This window comes from Dipodomys ordii, unplaced genomic scaffold (genome assembly GCF_000151885.1).
Source record: "Dipodomys ordii isolate 6190 unplaced genomic scaffold, Dord_2.0 Scaffold67, whole genome shotgun sequence".
NCBI lineage: Eukaryota > Metazoa > Chordata > Mammalia > Rodentia > Heteromyidae > Dipodomys > Dipodomys ordii.
The window spans coordinates 678,514-693,152 of NW_012267283.1; the positions used below are offsets into that span (position 1 = coordinate 678,514).

Genomic DNA, 14,639 nt, shown 5'->3' on the forward strand with positions numbered 1-14,639 from the left:
CGCCACTTCCGGTTTTCTGGTGGTTTATTGGAGATAGGAGTCTCACGGTCTCTCCTGCCCGGGCTGGCTTTGAACCGCGATCCTCAGATCTCAGCCTCCTTAGTAGCTAGGATTACAGGCATGAGCCACCAGCGCCCGGCAGGAATGTTTTGAACAGCTCAAATATCTGAAAATGATTTTCTGCTACTGTTCTGTGAAGTATAGTTTGGTTGGATCTAAAATGATAATGGCCTAATTGTTCTTCGGATATTCCTTCAAATGGTCCATTGTCCTTTAGTTGTCAGATTTGTGGAGAAGAAATTTCATATCAGTTTTATAATTCTAGGGTTTTCACTTTTTTGTTGTTTGTTTGTTCAAGCCCCAAGACTGGGGTTTGAACTCAGGGCCTGAGCACAGTCCCTGGGCTTTGTTGCTCATGACTAGTGCTTTAACACTTGAGCCACAGCTCCTCTTCTGTCTTTTGATGGTTAAAGAGTTTAATGGACTTTCCTTCCTGGGCTGGCTTTGAACCATGATCCTCAGATCTCAGCCTCCTGAGTAGTTAGGATTATAACCATGAGCCACCAGCTCCAGCTGCAAAGGTTGTTTTTAGTTTGAAAGATTCACATAAATTGGATGTTTAGAGGCTGAACTTTGCTTTCAACAACATAGAGATTGGGATTTGGAAGTTGGCTCAGTGGTAGAGTGCTTGCCTTGCATGCATGAGGCCCTGGGTTCAATTCCTCAGCACCACATAAGAAGAACAAAGCTGGAAGTGGCACTGTGGTTCAAGTGGTAGGGCACTAGCCTTGAGTTGAAGAGCTGAAGGACAGCGCCCAGGCCCAGAGTTCAGCCCCCACAACCGACCTAACTCCCCCGCCCCAAACAAACCAAAAAACACAAATAAATATAGAGATTTTAGCCGGGTGTTGGTGGTCATCCGTGTCCAGTTTTAAGTGTTTATTTCTAAAATATGAATTCTGGGCTTTTGACTAACGGTGTGTTGCTTCCCAATGCAGAGATCAACTGTGGCCATCCTCCAGAAGTGCAGAACGCCATGTTGGTGGGGAATCACAGCTCCGGCCTGGGTGGTGTGGCTTACTATGTCTGTCAAGAGGGCTTTGAGAACACTGGAGGAGAGATCACTTCTGTTTGCACGGAGAAAGGCACCTGGAGAGAAAGCACTTTAACATGCACAGGTACAGATTGCATTCTGCTGGGCTCCTGTTTCCTAGGAACAAAACAGCCAGTGTGAGCTCTGACCATCAAACCATCAGCAGGAGGCCTCCCTCTGTGTTCTGTGCCTGGCCCTGCATTTCCTGGGTGGGCAATTAGCTTGATTTTTGTCAGCTAAATCCTCAAGATTTAGAAAGTGGATTAGAGAAACAAGTTGGATAGAAAATTTTATGTAGCCATCTTTTGGAACACCTTAATACATAAGGATTGCTATTTTATCTTGGTTGGCTGAGAAATTTTTTTCATGAACCATTTTCTCAGAGGAGTATACTCCTAACTTGGCATATGCTCATATTGCAGCTTTGGAGATAAAAGCTGATGTAACAGAAGGGGTTTTATTATTATTATTATTTGCCAGTCCAGGGGTTTGAACTCAGGGCCTGGGCACTATCCCGGAGTTTCCTTTTTGCTCAAGGCTAGCACTCTACCACTTGAGCCACAGTGCCACTTCCAACCTTTTCTGTTTATGTGGTACTGAGAATCGAACCTGGGGCTTCATGTATGCTAGACAAGCATTCTACTACTAAGCCACATATCCAGCCCTAGAAGGGGATTTAAATGTTTATTTTCAAAATTAGCTGAGGGCTGGTAGCTCACTCCTGTAATCCTAATGTTTAAGGAGGTTGAGCCCTGAGGAGTTGCGTGTTGGAAGCTAGCATGGGCAGGAAAGTCTGTGAGACTCTTATCTGCTATTACCAACCAAAAAGCCAAAAGTGGAGCTGTGGCTCAAGTAGTAGAATGCTAGCCTTGAGCCAAAAAGCTCAGAACAAAGTTCAGGCTCTTAAGTTCACACACACACAAAACTTATGTTAAAACACAAAGCAAAGCGGGGCGATGGTGGCTCATATCTGTAATTCTAGCTACTCAGGAGGCTGAGATCTGAGGATCATGATTCAAAGCCAGCTTGGGCAGAAAAGTCTGTGAGACTCTTATTGCAATAAACCACCAGAAAACCAGAAGTGGCGCTGTGACTCAAGTGGTAGGGAGCTAGCCTTGAACTGAAGAGCTGAGGGACGGTGCCCAGGCCCAGAGTTCAAGCCCCACGACCGACCAAAAACACAAAACAAAAACAAAAAACCCACAAAACAAATTAAAGCACCAATGTAACTATTTGTAAGTGTGTAATTCATAGCACTATGTACAGTCTCATCATTGTACAACTTTTTATCTTTAAAAACAAATTCTGTACCCATTAAATTATTCCCCATTCTCCTTTCCCACTGCCTCTGACATGTTATTATTCTAATTTTGTTTCTTATGAAATTGACTACTCTTGGTAGTTTATATAAAAAAAAGTTGGGTTTTCTTCTCAAGACTTGCTTATTCCACTTAGCATACACCTTTCACTCTCTTTTTATGACTGGAGTTTGAACCTAATGGCTTCGCTAGGCAGGTACTCTACCACTTAAGCCATACCTCACACTCTTTTTTTGCTTTAGATGGTTTTAAGATCAAATCTTGCTTTTATTCCTGGGCCTCCCTGAAGTGTGAGCCTTATATTCAGACTTGTTAGCGGGGGACAACAGTCACATGCCACCATGCCCATCTTTTCTGTTGAGATGGGGGTCGGGGAGCAATTTCATGAACTTTTGGCCCAGATTGATCTTGAACTGTCATTTGCTCAATCTCAGCCTCCTAAGTAGCTAAGATTACAGGCAGGAGTCACCACACCTGGCTCACTCAGCATATTATCTTCAAGGCTCATCCATAATGTGTCAGGGATCTTTGGCAAGGTGGAAAAGTTTCCGTGTGTGTGTGTGTGTGTGTGTGTGTGTGTGTGTGTGTATGTGTGTGTGTATGCATCTGCATCTGCTCATCCATCAATGGACACCTCAGTTGCTCTCATTTTTTGGCTATTGTGTACAATGTTACCATGGAATCTGGGTGTACAAATATCTCTTTGAGACCCTGCTTTCAATTCTTTTAAATATATACCTGGAAGTGAAAAGTTTTGCGATCCACTCATGTTCTATCAGTGCCATATATAAGACATGTATCATTAGGTAAGGCATTATGACCATTGGTCTCCTTGTCTGTTCAAAGGTGGAAATAAAGTCTGCCTTTCCTTTATCAAAACGTTTTTGGAGAGGAAGTCAGTTGAGCTCATGTATGGGGAGGATTTTGAAAAGTTTAAAGCGGCATGCACTGCAGTGCTTTTCTTAAATTGTTAGTCTCCCATGAAGATCTTTTCATGAAGCAGAGGAGCGCACTTCCATGTGCTGTCCTTCCCTCCAAGCCATATGTGGGAACAGGCAACAATTCCTGACAATTTGTGACACTTGGCCAGGGAGTGTGACAATGCTTGTCACATAGTCTTCTATGGCTCTGAGAATCTATTTCTGCATGCTTATTTGCTTCGCTCTGAAGTTAGCCCTCAAGAGTAAAAATCTCAAGGACAGCATTGGCCTGGATCTCTGGATTGATTAGCAAGCAGAATTGTGGCAGAATACCTTGAATCTGACTAAAGTTTCCCATAGGAAAAGTCTAGCCAGCACAATCACTTCTGCTGTTTATTTATTTACCAAGCAATGATTCCTAGCCATTTTGGCGCTAGGACCTTAGTGAAATCCACCCATTTATTCACTAGATACTTGGCTAATATGCACTGTGTGAGGTAGTTTGTAAGGCACCTCTTCTTCTTCTTTTTTTTCTTTTTGTCGGTCATGGGGCTTGAACTCTGGGCCTGGGCGCTGTCCCTCAGCTCTTCAGCTCAAGGCTAGCGCTCTACCACTTGAGCCACAGTGCCACTTCCATAGGCACCTCTTCTTAAAAACAGATGTTTCCCCCAAAGAAATGCACATGCACATGAACATGTACTGTTTTGCAAAGAAGTTCAGGGAATTAATGATGCTCTGAAGTGCGTGAATAAAGACAGCATCCTTGGGGATAGATGGAAAACCCAGCTTTTCTGCCGAGGCCCCGTCTATACCATGCAATTCCTATGTTCGCTTGTCACCAGTTTCAGAAGCAAAAACAATGAGACTTCAGATGTAGTTCAGCCTTGCTTTAGAGAGGTCTCATTGACTTGCAGAGTAGCAAGAGCAAACCTTTAATGAGCAAGGACTTCAGGATCCCAGTTTTACTAACAGGAAATTGAGATGAGCTGACACCTTAGTGGACCAGGCTGATGCTTACATCAACCTATGAGGACATCTCTATAAGTACTTCCAAGTGTGACTTGGAGAAGTTGAGGCCTGTGTCTCTGGGAAGAATTCCCCATGGTGTGATTTGGTAAGAGCTGGGTATAGTTGTGGACCCTCAGCTTTTTGATCCCTTGCTCCAGCTTTTCTGCCTCCATCATTCAGAAATCAGTGGGGGCACAAGGATTAGTCACTCCATGAGAAACCAGTGGATCTGCATGGGGCATAGTAAGCTATTAATTAGCTGATCCTTGTAGAGCACTTTGAAGAACAAACATGTTATGTAACTGCTAATTACAATTACCGTCCTCAGCCGCCACCTTCCACAGAGCGTGTGGTTCCAGCTGCAGCTGCTTCCACAGGCTTAGATTTAGAGAAAGAAAAGACATTTTCCCTGTGAGCTGGGATCTTTCTCTGAGGAGGCCTCTGTGCCCTCACTCAGGATTGGCAGCTAAATTCAATTTCCGTTGATAAAGGGGTGATTTGCATGCTGATTAATTCATGGTGCCGGGCAGATGATCTAGGGATGTGGTGGGGGAGGTAGGAGAGGCTTCTGGAGATGTAGGGAGAGATACTGATTCCTGGGGCTCTTCCTCAGCTGCCCCCCTCTCCCTCCTTTTCCATGTGGTTGTCCCCCAGGTCCCCTCTTTACCCACAATCCCCGGTCCCTCAGTGTTTCTAGTTGCCTTCCTCAGTGTTTGCTTTTGGCCTTCTCTCTCTTCCTCTTCATTACCTCCTGTCTCTAATTTCATTGTTTATCCCACTTTCTAGACTTCCATGTTTAGTTCCAAACTGGGTTTTGCAATCTTTATCTGGACTGATTTTAATTACCTTAAACACATGTTTTTGGAGCCCCACAGGTCTGTAACATATTTTTTTTAGAGTGTGAGCTTTTTTTTTTTTTTTTTTTTCTTGAAGGCCAGTTCGTACTGGAAACTCCAGACAGCTGGGAATTAGGCAACTGCTTTAGTGTCTGGAAAAACCCCAGGTGGAAGCTTGATGTTAGTGAGTTGGTTTACCTCAAGATCAAAGAGCTGATTCATTCTCGATAAGGCTGGCCCTGGCTTCCATTCTGCACAGGTCATTTGGCTTTTCATGTTTAGAGTCTGAGTTAATAATTATACGGTTGCTCACTCCTTGCTCTGAGAAGGGTCACTTCTCTATTGGAGCAGACGGTTTCTCTGTCAGCCATGCTTTCCACACCCTTCCCTGCCCTGGGCACTGTTGCTAGGGCTCCCTCTTCTCCAGCTCACTGAGCGCTCACTCGCGGCCCCACACATTTCCAATGGAAAAGAAAGGTCAAGTGGAATAAATCGGCACATTTATGCAAATAACCCCACGATTGGGTTGTGTCTGAGTCTGTGTATGAAGTGTGGACCAGCAAGCTTTATTGCTATTGCTGACAGAGCATCAGCCTCCACACCCAAGGCTCTCCTCGGAGCCTTAATGATTGATTGTGTTTCATCCTCAGGCAAACCCTGTGAAATATCATTTTCATTTTGCAGATGAGTAATTTCAGATTTAAAAAGGTTAGGCCACCTTCTCAGTGTCATCAGTGACTAAGAAGTGATAGAGTTACGATGTGAACTCAGGTCTAGAAGCCCTGAACATCCATACTCTCTCTCCTTCCATCTGATCTCTCAAAATTCAATGATTTGCCTACTGTCCTGATAATGTTTGCTATAGCAAGAGTATTATTTAACATATTTCTTAACACACACATATACACCCCAATTAAGCACCAAAAAAGCCAAAAGTGGGGCTGTGGCTCAAGTGATAGATTAGTAGTCGAGCAAAAGAAGTTCAGGGACAGAACCAGTAGCCCTTTTGTTCAAGCCCTAGAACCAGCACACCCCAAAAAAGCAAGCAAGCACAACTCTAAGGCATATTACTTCTACTCATCGTATGTGACTTGAATACTTAAAACACAGAAAGAACAAGGTGCCAGTGGCTCGTGCCTGTAAGCTTAGCTTCTCAGGAGGCTGAGTTCTGAAGATCATGGTTTCAAGCCAGCCCCATCAAGAAACTCCTGAGAGAGACTCTTGACTCCCGTTTAACAGGAAACAGCTGAAAGTAGGGTTGTGGCTTAAAGTGGCAGAGCACTAGTCTTGAGCAACAGTTCTCAGAGAGAGCACCCAGGCCCTGAATTCAAATCCAATGACCAACAAAAAGAAGAGCAAACATACACACAGAGAAATCATCAAAACATTTATAGCTAACCATACATTTATTACAATAGTCACCTTAGGAATATGTTTTCCAACATCAATGTCATGGCCATGATCAGAATGGCATTTCTGTTCAGGAGTGGCCTTTGAAGCAGTCTGTGGATTGTGCTAGATCATCATGCTGCTTTCTGAAATTGGATGCTGTTTTGACTAAGGATGACATTAAATTTGGCTCTCTGTTTGAGTCACCTGAGTTTTATTATGAAGGACCTTCTATTCTTTTCAAAAATAAGAGAAAAAGGATACAAAATTATAAATCAAAAGATACCTCTGAAAGAGTAACCTTTGCTTATTACCTCTATTCCCTCCTTTTCTCAGCCTACTAAAGAGCAATGAGGCACCCAACTCCACTCCCCTCACTAATGACCATCTGATTGCCAAATTCATGTTCTTACTTCCGCCATTCTTTCCCTTAACTCTCCTACAATCTTTAGCATTATTGACCATCCATCCATCCATCCATCCACCCAGCCAGATAATGCATATTTGAATATTTATGTCTAAGATGTGCTACTGTTTGGAGGTAGAGAAATAAGCATAATCTTAGTCATGGTAAAGTTTATTCAGGAAAGGAGACATTAAGTAACTAATTTCATAATTATTTAGGTGCAAATGCGTTATGTTCACCATATAGAGGAAAAAGTACATGCTAACAGAATACCAAATGTGTGTGTGTGTGTGTGTGTGTGTGTGTGTGTGTGTGTGTTTATAGCAGCCTGTCCTGGCTCTTCCTAGGTAGGGTAAGGAGTTTGTGGGTTGGTAGAAAGGGAGATAACTTCCAAGGAAGAGACACTCTTCCCTTTATTTCCTGGACATCACTTTCTTTTAGTTTTTGAGTTTCTCAGTGTTCTGTCACTGGGTCCTCTCTTTGTCTACCCATGTCTGTCTGCACTCCTACCTTTTATCTTACACAAACCCATGACTTCCGAAGCTATTTTCCCTGGGTTAGTCACAGATAACTCACATCTAGCATGTCCTCAACACAGTTCATTGCTTTCTCTCACAGGCCAGTTCTCTGCCTCTTGTGATTCTTAGGAGAGCAGTGAAAGGCCATTCATTCAGACTTGAAGCTCAAAGGCTGGCAGCCAGCCTGGACTCCTTGCCATTCCTGCTCTCATACCTCCTGTTGATTCTCCTTCAGAATTGTCTCTTGTTTTATAATACAGTGCCCCAATTTCATCTCTTAACCTCTTGGCTGAGTAAGTACTTCAGTCTAAAAGCTCTTAGTCGTAGTGTGGGCCACAGCTCATCATGAGTCCTGATTTGCCTTGCTTCGTGCTGTCTGGCCTTTGGGCAGGTGAGTTACCATGGAAGCCACAGCTCTACACTATGGACACAATAATATCTAGCTCCAGAGATTGTTTTGAAGGTTAAAGCACTGTGACAGTATCTGGTTCATAGTAATAATTCAATCAGTGTTTATTATTTTTTTCTGATTGCCTGCTGGGAAGAGGAGGTGAAGGTCAAGTTGAGCGAAAGCACTTTGGTCTGACGTATTGGCATCACTGAGGTGGTAGTGTGTTCTTTCCTCCCTTGTCATTTCTGCTTCTTCAGTACTCTGGTGCTTCCTTCAGAATACAAGTTGTTCCTACCATCTTCCTGATTTTAGACCCCATTGTTCAGAGGAGTGAGCCTAGACTTAATCTGGGGAACAAACAGTCCCCTCTTGTACTCCCTGTGCAGACATCTTCCCTTTTCCTCCCCACCTGACACTCCTCTCTCACCACTCTGAATATGCTACCCTTGGACTGTCCCAGGCCTGAGTCATGCTGCTATGGTTACCACATGCCCCTCCCACACCCCATAGCTGTTTTCCCAACGCAGTCATGTCCTCCATGGAGCTGGCTTTCCTGGGTTCTCCAGTGAGACAGGATGTCCTGGTTTTTTTTTTTTTTCTGTACCTTATAATACTTGTATGTTGCTTTGGATGAATACTTTTGGAGTTGCAATTTACTTGTGTTTATGTTTACCCCTTCCACTGGACATGATGCTCCATAAGGGAAGTGCTGGCATCCTGATTTTGTCACCGTTCAATGCCTGGCACCATAGGATGCTTGGCATTTGGCAGCCATCAGTGAATAGTGAATGGAAGAGACCTAGAACTGTCCCAGAGAAGACTTGAAAAGATGTTTTCAAGTTATCAGTACTAAAGCATATTTCCCCAAGGGTTCTCATTTTAAACATGTAGCTCTCTTTTAATGTAGAGGTTTAACGTCAGGTATATTTATAAAGAAGTATTTCTAACCGATTTTAGAGAAAACCTCACCAAACTTTGTTAATCTGCTCCTTGGGATGAACTATGTGATATCTCTACAGTCAGGTCTGGGTCCTGCAGAGAGCGTGGCACAGGCGATAGGCAACAGGCATTACTGAGATGTCATGGACAGTTGTCATAGTGAATGAGCAAAAAGAAAGAACAAGAAAGGAAACTCTTTACTAACTTCTGCTCGGGTAACAAAGGGACCCAGTGTGAGAAGGAAATTTGCTTTCTTGGTAACTCAGTGAGAATGTGAGAGGTCAGATGTTTTCTTTTCCTGCGGGACAGGTGGTGACTTTGCACTGTGTGGTAGGTGAGTAAGCAGAGATGTCTGGAGCTCTGAGGCTTTGAAAGGCCGCAAAGAGGTCAGGAATATGTGGAACTTGCTCAGGCTACTGAAAGATTTTTACTGATATCTTTATGTCTAAGGAGGTGCACTAGTAAAGTCTTTTCATCTCTCGGTTACCCAGGAGCCCAATTGTGTATTTCTTTGATTTCAAATGATTGGTCTTCTAGGAAGAAAAATTAATGTAGACACTAGGAGTTGTTTAAATAGTCTTAGGTGATCATTTGATTTCTGCAGAGATTTCTGTGTTCCTCTTGTGCCTTTGTGTGTTCTCACTTACTAAGAGCTGTTGTGGATTCACACAGTAACACCCATGTGAACCAGAATCTAGGTAACGCTGTAACAGCATGACTTAGTAAAGATGTAAAATCTTTGATGGGCAGAGAGATCAGCGGACCATGTCAAACTGTACTTGGCTTTAGTATAGAAGTGACTTGGCGCTGCAGATGCCTAAGGAACAGGCTTTCTTTCCTTTTTGGTGGTTGAGAAGAAACTTACTAGAGGAGCTGAGTTGAGAAGGGCTATTTTCTGAGCTGGAGAATTATCTTTCTCATTCTTCTGGATGAGAGTCTTACCTTGGATTTCCCAGAACAGAGACATGGGATTGTATTTACCACTGAATAGTGAGTAGAATCCCAGAAGCAGGAGTGGAGATCAAGAGGGTAAGAAGGGAAAGAAGGAGAGCCAATGGAACGTTGTCTTGTCTATAGAATGGAAGGGATTGCTTCATTGGTTTGATTCATTGTGAATGACCATAGGAACTGAGTCTTTCAGGACAGTTCATCAAGGTTCTGGGGAAAAGGGAAAGAATTTATCTTTTAGTATCTCCTCTGCTAGTCCAGGTTGAATGTGGGAGCTATGGAGAGGAAACCTCAGAATAGGAGCCAAGGAACAATCATGTTACCCAAACCTATGCCTGACACACAAAGAACAGGTGAGGACAAGAGAGACCCAAGAATCTGTGAGAGATACCCCATTGATTGGGAAAGCAGCTTTCCTGTTGAGTGAGATGAGATTCCTTTATTCAGGGATGACAGGATGGAGGCTAATTGCTGGGAGTTATTTCTATTGTGATGTTTTTATACACGCTGTTGTTTCTGTAATTTAAATTTGAATTTGTTCATTTTTTGGGGGAGGGGGTCTGGTCATGGGGCCTGGGCGCTGTCCCTCAGCTCTTCAGCTCAAGGCTAGCGCTCTACCACTTGAGCCACAGCGCCACTTCTGGGTTTTTTCTTTTTGCTTATGTGGTGCTGAGGAATTGAACCCAGGGCCTGGAGCATGCAAGGCAAGCGCTCTACCACTGAGCCACCTTCCCAGCCCATGAATTTGTTCACTTTGAGGGTATATGTACGCTTTGATTTTTGTACATTAGCTTTGTATTCTGGAACCTTGCTGAACTCCTTGCTTAGTGGTGATTTCTTTTTTTTTTTTTAATGTTGGAATTCCTTAAGAATAGATTAGATTATTTCATCTGTAAATAGAGACATTCTTTTTTTTTTTTTTTTGTCTGTCATGGGGCTTGAACTCTGGGCCTGGGTGCTGTCCCTCAGCTCTTCAGCTCAAGGCTAACGCTCTACCACTTGTGCCACAGTGCCACTTCCAGCTTTTTCTGTTTATGTGGTGCTGAGGAATCGAACCCAGGGCCTTATGCATGTGAGGCAATTACTCTACCACTGAGCCACTTTCCCAGCCCAATAGAGACATTCTTATTTTATGTTCAGGAAATTTGAATTTAAGGAAATGAAAAGCTAGATCCCTTTCCTTCCCCCACCCTCTGAACAGCTTCCTTGGTTGACTTGGTCTGTTGGAAACTGTGTTACCTTAATATGCTTTCCCACAGTACCACATGCATTACCTGGAATGCATGCAGATTGTTTAAAAGAAGCAGACCCTAGAGAAATCAAGGCTTTCAGGATGATGTGACTTCCATTAAAGGACTCCCAAGGGTAACCAAGGAACTTGTGGAGCATTTCTTTAGTTTACCCCCAGCTGTTCCTGGGGACTGGCCTTGCACGATGACACATTTCCCATTTCCCACCCAGTTGAGATGCAGAAGACAGAAGCAGTTGTAGAGAAAAATCCAATGGAGACTTGGCTCTGGAGCTCGTCGCATCCCAGATGAGTGGATGCCGGTGGTCCAGCGAGTTACTTACAGGTTGCAGTTCTCACCCACCTGTAGCAGTCGGGCTCCTTTGTGATGATGGAAGTTAGAGGATTGGCCTGTGATCACCTGAATTGCCCAATTCAGTGTCAATCAGAGCCTGACTGGTGATTGGCAGAGAGAAAATCCATTCAGATTCCGCCTCCTCCTCCCCCCCCCCAGTCTAGAAACCATGACTAGAAATTAGCACTGTATCAGTATTTAATAACACCTGTGTTAGGTAGCAAATAAGCTTGGGAAGAATAGACTCCAAGGTTGTACGTGTGGTATGTAAAGGAATTTCCATTTTCCTGGTGGGGCAGAAATAGAATTGTATGGGAATATGAATCAGAAGGATTTGCTTCTCAGTAGAGCTGCTTTCCAATGCTATTATCATTTTTTTTTTTTTTTGGTCGGTCATGGAGCTTGAACTCTGGGCTTGGGCACTGTTTTTGTGTTCTTCAGCTCAAGGTAAGCACACTACCGCTTGAGCCACAGAGCCACTTCTGGTTTTCTGGTAGTTTATTGGAGATAAGAGTCTCATGGACTTTCCTGCCCGGGCTGGTTTTGAACTGCAATCCTCAGATCTCAGCCTCCTGAGTAGCTAGGATTACAGGTATGAGCCACTGGCGCCCAGCTCTATTATCATTTTTAAAAGGTGAGTTTTGTTGTTGTTGTTGTTTTTGGTGCTGTTCTGTGCACAAGACTAGCTCTCTACCACTTAAAGTACAGCTCTACTTCTGGCTTTTGGTGATTAATTGGAGATAAGAGTATCACAGACTTTCCTTCCTACTCAGGCTGGCTTTGAATCAAGATCCCCAGATCTCAGCTAGCTCAGTAATTAGAAATACAGGCATGAGCCCCGAACACCTGACAGGCACCTGGACTTTTTTCTCTATGTATAAGACAGCTTTATTGAGGTATAATTGACCTACAGTGAATTTCACAAATAAAATACACATTTTGATCAACTTGACATGTAGAGATACACCTGCAAAATCATCCTACGGAAGGTATTTTAGCTGTACCACAAAATAACACATAATCAAGACACTATGGTGAGGATATTTCTCCCTTCTAGCAGCCCGTGGCAGGTCAGAGACCCCTGTTCCTCTTTCAGTCCCAGGAAAGAACTGTATCAACACCCTTGTCACGTGGCTTGTCAAGAGCCTGCTCTCCAGTGTGGCCATTGCATTTTCCTGTCCGCTATGGACATCGCTGTGTCCTCCAAAAATTCTTATGTTCAAGCTCCGATGGAAACAGATCCTGAAAGGCGGTGATGACAGTGAAATGAGCCCTCTGTGGCTGCCCATGATGCAACCAGGTTAGAAGAGCAAGGCACCTGGACTGTTAAGATAATCTGGATTCCTTTGTCTTTTATGTGTTAGGTTTAACGTCATCATCGTCCAACAGGGTGGATGCTGGCAGGGAGAAAATCTGGACAGAGATTAACGGGAGAGGGCATCTGTGTATAGAAGCATATCTATTTAGCATTTCTTGTTTCTAAGCACTCGTATATCACTTCTCCTGAGTAAACCTGGAAGCATCTGCTGACTTGGTGACAGAATATAGCCTGTGGCCCTCAAGTTGTGGCTAGATCCTTCATGGGCAGGATAGTGCTCCCAGAGAAAGCTCCCATTTACGACTCAGGGTTGGTTTCTGAGCTGACTGGTGGCAGAGCGTGGCCTTGTCTAGCCGCCCTGACTGATCAGCGCAGTGTAGGGTGAAAGACAGGAGACAAGAATCCATCGTCTCAGTGATTCTGGCTGGTGTCATGGTCCTGTCTTTGCTCTTCTAAAAGACACATAACAGGACAGTGGTTGAACCCTGTGAAATCAGTTCATGAGGAGACCATCCACTTGCACACAGTCAGAAGAACCCCAGAAGTGTGCCTGAACCTGCCCATTGTGCCAGTTCCACTGTGAGCATTTCCACAGCCCTTCCCAGCCACCCTGGGCCCACTGTTCTTGGTTTACACTGCTGGCAGGCCTAGGGGAAGTGTCATTTCCTCCTAAAGGATACTGAACACAGGATGTGGGGTCACGCTTCAGCACTAACTGGATGGGAGAATTCCTATTTGCTTTCTGATGTTTGTGCTGAGTTGGGGTTGCTGTGTGTGTGAGGGGGATATGGTTACAGAGGTCAGAACCAGAGCAGGTCTAGCAGGACACACTCTCATTCTATGGGCCCAAGAATGAACGGCACTGGTGTATTGTTTCTCTGCAAAGTGCTTGGGGAAGAGTGGCAGATAATAGAAAGGTGTTTGAAAGGTGATGATGCGGTTGATTCTCAGTGATTCAGGGCAGTGGAAGTTAGCCTTGCAGCACACTTTTCTTTAATAGTCAACCTAGAAGTCATTTCTTTGTTGCAGTCCTGGGGTTTGAACTCAATGGGGCTTTGTGTTTGGTAGGCAGGCACTCTACTACTTGTGCCATGTCCCCTGGCCCTTTTTGTGCTTTAGTTTTTTTTCAGATAGGTTCTGGTGTTTTTAGCCTGGGGCCAGCCTCAAACTGATCCATCTACCAATAGCTTTTGTGTAACTGGAACTAGAGGCATACTCCACAATGCTAAATTTATTTCTTGAGATGGGATATATGTCTTACTAGACATGAATGGATCACTTAATCTAGTTTAATATTGTTTGCCTTGAATTATGCTCTGCTAGCAATACTAGTTTATTTTAACTGATTTCTTTGTGCTTGCATTTGTATGATAAACAATTGTCTCCCTTTCTCCAAAGTTATCCAGGTTATTGCTCTCGGTGTATTCTAAGAGGTAGCATCTGCAGAGAGCCTTTCTGGCTGAGTTCACTTTATATTATTATTTTGATGATATCATTTCCCTTCCTTCTGACATCTTAGTTTTCCTTTTAATGTTACTCTATTTTTTTGTTTTGTCTCTTGCTGCACAGATTTCTTCCTCAGACAGCCAGACAGTACAAATTTAGTTTTTATTCTATAATCAATCACATTAAAGAAAATGATTTGGGAGCCTCTTTCTCTGATAGCTGATATTAAGAATGAAACAAGGTTAATCTCTTCCCAAATAGATAAGGAAGTGAGCATTCTTTCTTTGTTTTTATTTTCTCTCCTTTCTTTTTCCTTACATTGTTGACCTAATATGGCGCTTCATTTGTACTTTTAAAATGTTATAGGAATATTTACAACAGCTGTTTAATATCAGATATATGTTTAATAGTTTCAATTCTCTCTTCCAGTTTGATGTTGCTATTTCTATATTTATTTATCTGTCAGAACAATGACTTTAGTCTATTCCTCACTGAGAAAATGTGATCATCCGAGAATGTCTTTCT

The 14,639-nt window shown here is 43.4% G+C and overlaps 1 protein-coding gene across 1 annotated transcript in view; it reads left to right on the forward strand.

Moving 5' to 3' along the window:
- Nucleotides 1-14,639, forward strand: part of Susd1 (sushi domain containing 1) — a 98,092-nt gene that overhangs the window by 33,048 nt on the left and 50,405 nt on the right. The window contains exon 6 of the mRNA XM_013023220.1: nt 999-1,178. Coding sequence (XP_012878674.1) covers nt 999-1,178 — 180 coding nt within the window. The remainder of the gene's footprint in view (nt 1-998; nt 1,179-14,639) is intronic.